Below are 12,325 nucleotides of genomic sequence, written 5' to 3' on the forward strand. Positions count from 1 at the left end.
TTCTTTGACCATTTAATATGCAGATTTCATTTTTTTTCCTTGAGGACCCATAAAGGAGGAAAATATGTTAATTCAATAATTGTATTTAAGCCCCAAGCCAAAACTGTCTCTATTTGTGCCTATAGATAAAAGTCGTTCATATTATATGTTATAATTTAGACTGTCCCTCTGACTGGAGTGTCTTCGAGAACTCTTGCTACTTCATCACTGCTGAGAAAACGAACTTTTTGAATGGCTTGGTTAGTATAGGATATAATTTTAATTGGTTTACAATGGGTACGTATTCCATAAGTATTTCAAATATTGATATAAGAAAATGTATCATTTTTCATGAAATATTTCTTCAAAATAAATAATTAAAAAAGTTCTTATTGATTTTATTTGTATGAACATTAATAAGATGACACATTATACTTTTTAGAACAATTAATTATTGGCTTAAAAATATATGAGCCGCGTCACGACAAAACCAACTTAGTAGGTTTGCGACCAGCATGGATCCAGACCAGCCTGCGCATTCGCGCAGTCTGATCAGGATCCATGGTGTTCGCTTACCAACCCTATAATAAGTAGAGAAACTGATAGCGAACAGCATGGATCCTGATCAGACTGCGCGGATGCGCAGGCTGGTCTGGATTATGGAACGCCTGGACTGTCTTATGTTAAGGATGAATGATATACCTGGTTAAATGTCTTTCTGTTGAGTCCGAGATACAAAATGCTGGGTGGAAACCCTAATGTGCTCAGTTATTGAAGTGCTATGTTGTGTGCTGACTGTATTTTATTCAGTCAAGTCAATGTATTGTCGGGTGCATAAGTCAAACAGGCATGTGGTAACACAATTATGTTGAGTTAAAAAGATATGTTGTAGGGTGTTACAGTTATTATGTTCGGTTATAATATTATGCTATTTGGTGCTCTTCTCATCATGTTCAACCATGAAAATCAACAGTTGAGTGGTACTATCATTTTGTTAGGCTGAGGCAGTGTATTTTTGGGTGATACTTTTATTATTTTCAGTTGCAATGACATGCTGTTGGATGCTTTATTCCTTCTGTTCAGTCGTGAAATAGAACTGTTAAATGGTACAATCATTATCTTAAATGGTACTATCATTATCTTGTGTGCTGATTATATCTTCTTCAGTCAAGTCAATGTGTTGTTCGGTGCGAAGGTCGTTATGTTCAGTGGTATTTTGGTACTATCATTCTGTTCAGTTCAGATGATATACAGTTCGGTGCAAAGGTCATTATGTTCAGTAGTGAACACAAACTGTTGTGTGATACCACAATTATGTTGGGTTCATTCGGATATTTTCGGGCAACAAGATGGGAGCGACTAATTTCCATAGGTCACGTCGAGGCTAATGACCACTAAATTGCCAAAACAATTTTCTTCCCCGTAAATATCATCGGGGGCTTAAGAACGTAATTTTCATAAATTGTACTTTTAAATACCCGATGGGTATGTTATTTAGTTAATTTATGACTATACTATACTGTGACAGTCATAATTGGTACAGTATATAAAACTTAAAATATGGGTAAGGGTAGCCTGTTAAAGTCACACATGACCACCGTAAATAAAACTTAAAAAATTGATCTGTTTGGTAACCTATAAGAGTCACAAATGGACACAGCAAACGAAATTTAAAATATAAAACATCATGTACAAGTAAGGGGACCCTATTTGAGTCACACATGGCCACAGTATATGGAGCATATAAGTAAGGGTAGCCTATTAAAGTCACATATGGCCACAGCATATGCAACTTAAAATATATGTGTTGGTAACCCATTTGATTCACACATAACCACAATAAATGGAACATAATATCTAAGTAAGGGAAACCTATTTGAGTCACACATGGCTACAGTATATGGAACATTAAATATAAGTAAGGATAGCACAACAAAGTCACACACACCCACATTATGAAGAACATTCTATATAAGTAAGGGTAATTGAGTCACACTAGGCCAAAATATATGGAACATTATGTTTAAGTAAGGGAAATCTATATGAGTCACACATGACTAAAGTATATGGAAGATTATAAAATTATATAAATAAGGGTAGCCTTATAAAATTAGACTCAAATACATTTCCCTGACTTAAACATTATGTCTTATATATTGTGGCCATGTGAGACTCAATAAGGTTTCACTTACTTATATAGAGTTTTCTTTATAGTTGGCCATGTTTGACTTTATTAGGCTACCCTTACTTATATATAATGTTCCATTTACTGTGGTCATGTATGTCTCAAATGGGGTTTCCATACTTATATTTAACGTTCCATATGCTGTGGCCATGTGTGACTCAAATAGGTTTGCCTTACTTGTATATTATGTTTCATATTTTAAATTTCGTTTGATGTGTCCACTTGTGAGTCTAAAAAGTTACCAACACATATATTTTAAGTTTTATTTACGGTGGTCATGTGTGACTTGAACAGGCTACCCTTAACCATATTTTAATTTTAATATACGGTGCCCATTATGACTGTAACAAATTAACTTGATAAAATACCCATTGGTTATTAAATATGCCATACGATCTGTCCAAGTTATGGAAATAACGTTTTTAAGATCCCGATGGTATTTACGGGGAAGAAAATTGTTTTGGCAATTTAGTGGTCATTAGCCTCGATGTGACCTATGGAAATTAGTTGCTCCCGCCCACCATCTTGTTTGACGCGAAGATATCCGAATGAACCCAACATAATTGTATGACCACTCAGCGCATTGTCAAATGACTTGTGCACCGAACAGTATATCATCTGAACTGAACATAATGACGGTATCACACAACAGTTTGTGTTCACTACTGAACATAATGACCTCTGCACCAAACAGGATATCATCTGAACTGAACATAATGACGGTATCACACAACAGTTTGTGTTCACTACTGAACATAATGACCTCTGCACCAAACAGGATATCATCTGAACTGAACATAATGACGGTATCACACAACAGTTTGTGTTCACTACTGAACATAATGACCTCTGCACCAAACAGGATATCATCTGAACTGAACATAATGACGGTATCACACAACAGTTTGTGTTCACTACTGAATAGAATGGCCTCTGCACCAAACAGTATATCATCTGAACTGAACATAATGACGGTATCACACAACAGTTTGTGTTCACTACTGAACAGAATGGCCTCTGCACCAAACAGTATATCATCTGAACTGAACATAATGACGGTATCACACAACAGTTTGTGTTCACTACTGAACATAATGACCACTGCACTAAACAGTATATCATCTGAACTGAACATAATGACGGTATCACACAACAGTTTGTGTTCACTACTGGACATAATGACCTCTGCACCGAACAGTACATCATCTGAACTGAACATAATGACCTCTGCACCGAACAGAATATCATCTGAACTGAACATAATGACGGTATCACACAACAGTTTGTGTTCACTACTGAACATAATGACCACTGCACTAAACAGGATATTATCTGAACTGAACATAATGACAGTATCACACAACAGTTTGTGTTCACTACTGAACATAATGACCTCTGCACCGAACAGGATATTATCTGAACTGAACATAATGACAGTATCACACACCATTTTGTGTTCACCATTGAACATAATGACCTCTGCACCGAACAGTATATCATCTGAACTGAACATAATGACGGTATCATACAACATTTTGTGTTCACTACTGAACAGAATGACCTCTGCACCGAACAGTATATCATCTGAACTGAAAATGATGATAGTACTATTCAACAGTTCTATTTCACGACTGAACAGAAGGAATAAAGCACCCAACAGCATATCATTGCAACTGAAAATAATAAAAGTATCACCCAATTATACACTGCCTCAGTCAAAAAAAAAATGATAGTACCACTCAACTGTTGATTTTCATGGTTGAACATGATGAGAAGAGCTATTTTAACCGAACATAACAACTGTCACACCCTACAACATATCTTTTTAACTCAACATAATTGTGTTACCACATGCCTGTTTGTTTTAACAACTGAACAGAACGACTTATGCACCCGACAATACATTGACTTGACTGAATAAAATGTGATCAGCACACAACATTACACTTCAATAACTGAGCGCATTTGGATTTCCACCCAGTATATTGGGATTTTGACCCAGCATATTATATCTCGGACTCAACAGAATGACATTTAACCATGTATATCAGTCATTCTACACATAAGACAGTCCAGGCGTTCCATACTGGATCCATGCTGGTCGCAAACCCATTATGTTGGTTTTGTCGTGACGCGGCTCATATATAATTATTTCATGGATTGTTGTTATGTTTGACTCTAAAATGTAAAAACATAATTATCAATTGTAGTACAGAGCTTCAATTATAGAACGATTCAGTTTTAGTATGATTTTGTTCCATTCACCATTTCGTACCTAATGAAGGATTCAAAGAGAAACTGTATGGGCGCAAAAATTATTAATTCCTAATACCAACACAAAGTAACCATTTAGTATTTCACACTTACATTCGCAATAAAGTAGTTCTATGTTGGTAAAAAACTAAGCACTTGAACAATTTATCTCTCGGAACAAAGCTTGTAGTGATTTTAAATTAAAAGGTAAGAATTTAATTAAAATAATATACAATTTCAATTTCAAATTCAATGCATGTCTTGCTCTATTTAACAATACCCACAAAACGCAAATATTAATTGAGTTTTTTTGTTGATTCAAACATTTTTGCACTTGTCTTTGTGCATAAATTAGTTTAACTATTTGTTTAAATTTACAGTATGATTAAAAAAAATAACAGTGTTTTTGTGATTCAAATCACAAACTGGATATCAAGTGGTGAATAATTGATATCTAGTTAATAATGTTATCAATAGCAATATGCGGGTGTTCGGGTGTTTTCAGCAATTTATTGATTTGAGTAAATTAGCATCCATTATCCATTTTGTATCTTAATCACATGCCAATCTACCAATTATTGTAAAAGGCTAAAAACTTAATTTATCATAAATCTTTTAAACATACTTATTTTCCGTAATTTTATAATTTGTTGAGTAATTGCATAATTTACAATAAAAAGTAATTATCTTTTTTGTATATTTTAAATTTTCTGAATTTAGGAAATGTGCAGGTCATTTGACGCACGTCCTGTGATAATAGATGACGAAAATGAAAACAACTTTGTCAAGGAACTCATTCGGTCAACGACGGACCAAAGTTCGTATATCTTAAAAATTCTTAAATCATTTTCAATTTCTTTCCTCGGTTCGTTTTCTATCGGCATTCGTGATTATATTACTACGCATTTAAACTCAAACCGTATATTATTTTACAACAATCACTCAGAATTGATATCTATTTCCTAATTTTATTAACTTGAGCGTTGAGAAAGCTCGAACCACACTTTACCCACATTCGAGTCGGCTTTCAGGTGCTAACCAGTATTGATGCCATTCGATCAAATGTGGTCATGACTCCAGTAACGTTCCGTAATAACAAGGCCGTATTTAAACGTGTTAAAAAAAACTTACTGCTTAAAACCATTGTTTGACTCAGCTGCCTGCTGATCATGTGTTAATATGTATGGCTTTAAAATAACTCTGGGAATGACGACTTCGGGATCATAATTATAATCTTATTGGAGGTAAAGTATTTCTTTCAAGGACGAAGCTTTTTGTTTAATGATATATTGGAAGAAATAGAAGCAAATATATTAGTTTATGGGATTATTAATTGTTGTTTAAACAGACGGAATATATCAAGGTTGTATTTTCTCTTTAGTACATTCATGTTATAAATGATTCCCCATTGAGCAAAGTACATCTCAATTACTAGTCATTTTAAGATCATGACTTTTAAAAAAGCCCGTGTTTAATTTAAGTTGGATTTCAAGGTGTTTTTTTTCCCATGTATTCAATACCCTTTTCACTGCAAGTGATTACACAATGTAACAAGATTCATGATTGCATGCCATCGTCTTGATTTTGTTTGACATGTGCTATTCAGTACAATGTTTGATGACTACATTAAATTTCAAGATAAGGACGATGAAAGTCTTTACGAGCCTAAGTCAATTCTTTTTACAAATCAACCTAAAGGAAATGAAAATGATTAGGGCTATGTCGCAAATGGGGAGTCATGTAGAACACACATCAGCGCACTCTGATCTGGTTTTATTATTTTTGAAGCTTAATGTAAGTGTTTTAAAAATCCTTTAAGTTTGAATAGACTGAAATGTTAATATATATAATTTTCTTTTGATAAAAGGTCATTTATTAAACTTAATTATGTTATATAACTTTTTTCAGATAACGATACTGCTTTCTTAACTGGATTCACAGATTTACTCACTGAGGGTACCTGGGTAGAATACGGTACCAATAACCAAATGACCTTCCACGATTGGGGCAGCGGTGAACCAAACTTAGGAACGCTGGAAAATTGTCTGGCATTCTTTTTCCCGATGGACTTGAAATGGGTCGATATTCCTTGCGATTGGAACCTGAGAATGATATGCGAGATAGATGCATAACCGAATGTGCTACAAATTTTATGACATTGTATTTTATATCGTGTTTGATTCAGTGTTTGTTTGTTTGTTTGTTTGTTTGATGTTGTTGTTGTTTTTTGTTTTGTTGTTTTTTGTTGTTGTTGTTTTTCATACAGGACTTTGTGTGAAATGAATCCAGCCGATCACCTAAAGAGAAGTGTTTGTGTGAATATTTGTTCGTATATAAAACAAACAAACAAATGAGGCAATTAATGTGGTTTCTTCTGTTTTATATTGTCGAAAACACGCCAACCAACCGTGGATCAATCAATTAGTAAAATGCTTTGACAAACAAACTGGCTATAAAATGGCTGCAAATGCTAATGAACATTTATGGAGTATTTTCCTAAAGCTTATATAATTTCATGTTAGAGATGAAATCAACTCAAATAAAGACCGTCATTTAATGGGGTATCCTGGCAACAACAAAATTTGGACGTGATTTCGATTTTTAACAAAGCGCTTTGATGTAATTTTGTGAGAAACTTGGAAATGTACCAATTGAAACAAAACTCTTGTTGGAAATGTCATCCGTTGGGAAGACAGTCAGGCAGGTGCATTTTTACGAGTGGCACAGGCGATTTAACGAAAATATGCGCAGACATTCTTGAACATCCTTTTGAACTTTTTCTTTCATTACAGACAAGAAACTCAAACAAGATTCAGATGAGTTTAAGGATTTAATCATACTCCTGCTAAGGCAATATGTTTAAAATAATTGCAAGGCATTGATATTTTGTTTTAACACAGTCAGATATCAAGAAATTTAAAGATTTGGTCCAACAGGTTTGCTTGTTTTTTTCTTTTTCTTTCGTATTTTTGGTGTGTGGGTGGGAAGCGGGATACGTTCATTTTATGACGTCATGACATGTCGATCTTGTTTGGCATATTTTATGTTTTACTATTGCGTTATGCTCATACTTTAATTCAGTCTCATTTGTTACATAAAAATTTACATACAAACATTTAACATGGCTTTCCTACTTAAAATAACGTACATTATCTGGAAATACGATGAAAAATGGTCAGTTTTAATTAATATATCGTTGAAAACATAAATTGTTTGTTATTTTGTTGTTTTCATGTTTTATAAGATATATATCTCAGTTTGCATATTTACAAAACAAAAACATGAGAAATGTATCGTTAAGTAAGTTATCAAAGGGAGGTGGTATTTGATACTTTTCTAAAATTAGTTTTCGTTGTTTCCTCAAATAGAATTCTATTTGAAAGACCCTGCCTTGAGCAAGAAAAGTTACACTCATTAATAATAACTTGTTGGTTCAAAAAACGGATTCGGGAAGGGAATATTTCAATGACCTGATAGTTTCAATCACAATCTTAAATAAATTCTGTATAAACCAATCTTCAATAATTAACGTATCCGAATTAATGTTACGTAAGTGTCAGAAAAATAAAACAACGCTGTGATAAAGTACGGCACAACTTTTTACATATTTACACATTACCTGTAGTTGTAGGTTTAAAAAACAGAAACGTTAAGTCCCTCAAAAACACTGGTCTAAAAAATCAAAAAGGTGAAAATTGCAGATTCGGTTTGATAGTGATCATGGAAGGTTGTAATTGGTGCAATAATACGAACGGTAGCACTGGCGTTATCAGATAATATCTTCAGTACTAAATGTGTTAGATTTTTATGATATTGAGATAATGAATAATTATGAAATACTAAAATAATTCACAATCGCTAAAAGTTTGATTAAATCGTTTGGTCAACAAAGATGATGTTGTCAGCATGCTTATCAATTTATATATATATATCATCTGTCATGAGATAGAGAAAGTAATAAACTTATCGAGTAGCATATTCTCACTAAATACATCACTCTAGAAAATTCACGTTCATAGAAGTTCAACATTCAAAGTAAATGGCGAACAATGCATTCTATTTAGATTTCATTCATTAAAATAAAAGTTGAAAAACATACTACGGAAATGCTTAAAATTTTACCAAATGACAGCATAAGTGTTCCCTGGACTATGTTTAAACAGACAGAAGTCATGTAAACATGTGAACAATATGTACAGAAAAATATAATTGTAGGACAAATCGGCTTGTTTACTTTTACAGGAAAACCACTCAGGCTGTCAACACACAGAATAATGGTGATTGTGCATTCTGCACTGTAATCTATCAAAATTCTCATTATACAGGATTGTACGACCGAGAATGTTGCCATTGAATAGATCCAAGTTATAACGTGAACTTTACAAATAAATAGTATATAAGAAGAGTATATAAACAGTAAAGGATAAAAAACAAAAAGGATAGCGATAGCAAGCTTAACCACTGGTATCGGATATTAAAACATTTCGTGTTTTCAGAATAAACAGAACTTATGGATAAAGTACTAACGTGACCAGACAAAGACCTTTACTCAACCTTTTAGCTATATGACACAGCTGCACAAATATCCCCATTCCTTAGAGGTTAAAATTTCCTGTAACGTTCAATTTATAAAAAAAAGTAGGACAGTCTTTAGTGTTGTTATATTTTTCTGGTCCTTCGTGATCATTGATGCCAGCACTATTAAATGTTGCGAATTGAGTACCGCTCAAGCCGGTGCTAAGGGGCGTTTGGGATGTTGCACTTATTCAGTATCCCTCATGTACAGACTCAATCAAACCGAGTCTTCAATTTTGATTTAATTTTGTTGTTATTAATACTTCCGAGGGATCACTTTGTTTCCAGATTTTTATATATTCAAGGCAGATTAATATTTACTTTAAAACTTCATTCAATATTAACTGTTTGTCAATCACCAATATAACAGTCACTATTTTAAAATTAAAATATATAGTCAATTAATCTCAACTTCACAAGGAAAATAAATGAGCAAATCTCATATTAGTTGATTTACATTAAAGTAATTTGTTCAGTTTACTTACTGTGTTACTCGTTTTGACCATAGCCTTTAACACAATCTGCGTTCCCTTACACAGTTCATGCGTTATTATCAACTTCCCCGGTCTCCTGTCACCTTCCCCTTTGTGAGCCTTTTATTATTTTCTTTGAATTCCTAATCAGTTATAAATTATTTATCATTTAATGATTAACCTGTCCGTGCTCTGTCTTTGCCCTGTCCTGTTTTTGTTTGGGGTCCGCCTGGGCTCCTTGCCATTGGTTCTTGTTGCTGGGTCATATGGGGGTGCGTTCATTGAACGCCGCCTTTCCTTGTTGATCTTGTTTATCATATTTCCTGCAGCTCTAGATATACCAGTGGTATTTATATGTTAATAATTGTTAAAAAACTAAACAAATATCAATTTAAAATCCGTGTTATTTTCCGAAAAAAATAAAACACATATAAAATTGAAACATTGCCTCTAGGATGACGTGTGCGCAGTGAAGTTGCCAAAAACCAGAAGTTCAATTAGGCACAATTTTAACAATACTATTTGTATTTTGTTTTGATGCTTTATTTTGTTCCTTGTTACTGCACTAGTGGTAAGTACTTGTATGAAACGATGGACCACCATTCTTTAACATTTCCGATCAATCTTTTTCTAATTGGTGTTTTATTTGTTTGGGTCGTCAGACCAAACAAATAAAGGTAGCGAATATTTAGAGCCTAATTCTGTTAATTGCAAATGCCTAAAGTAGTCCACTTTTTTGAAGCGTTTACATCCCTTTATAAGTACACTTACGCCGAAAAATTCAGGGGAGATCAATGCGTAAAAATTTTCAAATGACAGGCGCATTAATTTTCAAGCAAAGTAGTTCCCGAATAGTCGAAGATTTCTAATATTGTTTCATTCTTTATAGATATACATGCTTACAGTAAGCTCCATGATTATTTACATCTGTATTAGCGTCGAAATAATGAGTTTCAAACCCTAATGTAGAATAATGTCGTTTTTCTTCAGGCCGATAATTTATCACTTCACCATGGCCGAGGGGTTTGCACGCTCGCTTTTGAATCAAGAGGTCTGGAGTTCAAATTCCAGTTGAGGCAACTCATTTTTTTTTAATTTTAAGCCAAATAAACATTGAATTGACTATCAGTGTTGTCATTAGTCTTATAGCCAATTTACTTCAGTTAAAACACTGGAAAGCATTGGTGGCACTATACAAACACAAACTGGTTTATAATCTCACAACCTTCACCTTTCTTACATTCTGAGACCCAAACAAATTCATCGCTTCTGTGCTTTGATTATTTTTCATTACTGAATGGACATCTATGACACAGAGCCAATAAAACACATTTTTCTAGTTGAAAGGTTATAAGAAATGTGTAATATAGCTCACACAAGATATAATAAATATAAAGCATTTCCATCAATAACGTGTTTTGTTCAATGTTGTCAAAAGTAATAATAAATGAAAAAAGTACTGTTATTGTTTTTAATTGTCTTAAGATTCTAAGTAAAATACAGCTGAAAAAATAATTGAATTACGATGGTTTACATGTAATTAAAATCTTACGTTTAATTAAAATTCATTACTTTTAAAACTTTTACATTTAAGTACAAATTTAAACATTGTAGGGTCATTACATGACTGCAAATTTTCAGTTTGCAATTTTTATATTTGCCATCTTTGGCACATGTTTGTATATAAAATTTCGTTATTACAAAATTCATACTTTCTTATATTTTCTTTTTTACGCTTTTCTTAAGTCTCTAAGGAAAGTAAGGTAACTGAATAACAGACCTGTACTAAATACATGCTATGTTTTTTCCGTTACAGGGTAAGACCATAGCGACGTGTTAGTCAGGATACTAGTACGAGCAGCCCACGGAATAACAAATGCGTTTGACCAATTAGCCGTATGCAAACGAACGCATACACTTACGTTATAACAATCAAAGCACTGAAAGTACTGAGGTATACATTGCTTGATAATATAATCCATTTTTGTCATCAAAGCCATGTTGATTTTGATGCTATGTGATAAAATACATGATCTGGCTTGAACTCTATACAAAGTCAATAAATTGAATCATCGTACAAGACTTAATTACCAAATTATAGTACATCTTTGAACTGTACTTTGATGCATTAATAAATATATACCGGTGTGTTGTATTTATCTCTACTCATTAGTTTTCAAATGCATTACTTTATCGTTTATTAATAAAAATGAAATCTATAATCAAAACAATTCAAATTTACTGTAATAATTTCATTATTCAATAATTGTTACATAAAAAAAAGTATTCATGAACATTTTTCCAAGAAATCCATTTATATTGTATAGAAAGTTAACAAGGGGTTTTCCATAATCAAGTTGTGTTACCAACTTCTTAACTTTAGATTAACCATTGAGCTTAAACATTTTTTTTCTATTTTTTGGCTACTGTGATCTACTTCTGATTTTCAATCAAGGTGATCCATGTTCAACCTCGAGCAAAACCTGTCACACACATTCTTACAATGTTGTGTGACAATTGGGACAAAAGTGTGACCAGTAGAGTGTTAACAAACTAAATGACCAGCAGATTGTTAACAACTGTAATGTCAGCGTCGGATACACATGGTTGATTAACATTTAACATGACATAACTGGTAAATGTAAATGGTTCGACCGTGGGTATCCGACGATGCTAAATTCGGACAGACCAGAGTTGACATAAGATGGATGGCCGACATTCAACAATCTAAAACCTCACCCTGAGCCCACCTATAAGTTTCACCACTGACTTTTTCATACTGTACTAATTGCCTATGTTTTTGACGCTAGGCAGTATCATAGCCAAAAAAAAAACAATTTCATACAATGTTTATTACAAA

At 33.2% G+C, this 12,325-nt stretch overlaps 2 protein-coding genes across 2 annotated transcripts in view; both read left to right on the top strand.

Moving 5' to 3' along the window:
- Positions 1-159: 159 nt before the first annotated feature.
- LOC132715544 (perlucin-like protein) lies at positions 160-6,618 on the top strand (the record flags this gene model as incomplete). The annotated part of the gene is given in 3 exon segments (XM_060698555.1): positions 160-239; positions 5,138-5,234; positions 6,326-6,618. Coding segments are annotated over 3 exon segments (401 nt in total), but the record flags the coding sequence as incomplete, so codon positions are not given.
- A 1,233-nt stretch (positions 6,619-7,851) lies between these two features.
- The window catches only part of LOC132715531 (piwi-like protein 1), a 173,547-nt gene continuing 169,073 nt past the window's right edge, over positions 7,852-12,325 (top strand). The window contains exon 1 of the mRNA XM_060698542.1: positions 7,852-7,861. The gene's annotated coding sequence lies outside the window, so the exon portion shown is untranslated. The remainder of the gene's footprint in view (positions 7,862-12,325) is intronic.

Source organism: Ruditapes philippinarum, unplaced genomic scaffold (assembly GCF_026571515.1).
Source record: "Ruditapes philippinarum isolate M1 unplaced genomic scaffold, ASM2657151v2 ctg1989_1_1_1_1, whole genome shotgun sequence".
Classification (NCBI taxonomy): Eukaryota; Metazoa; Mollusca; class Bivalvia; order Venerida; family Veneridae; genus Ruditapes; species Ruditapes philippinarum.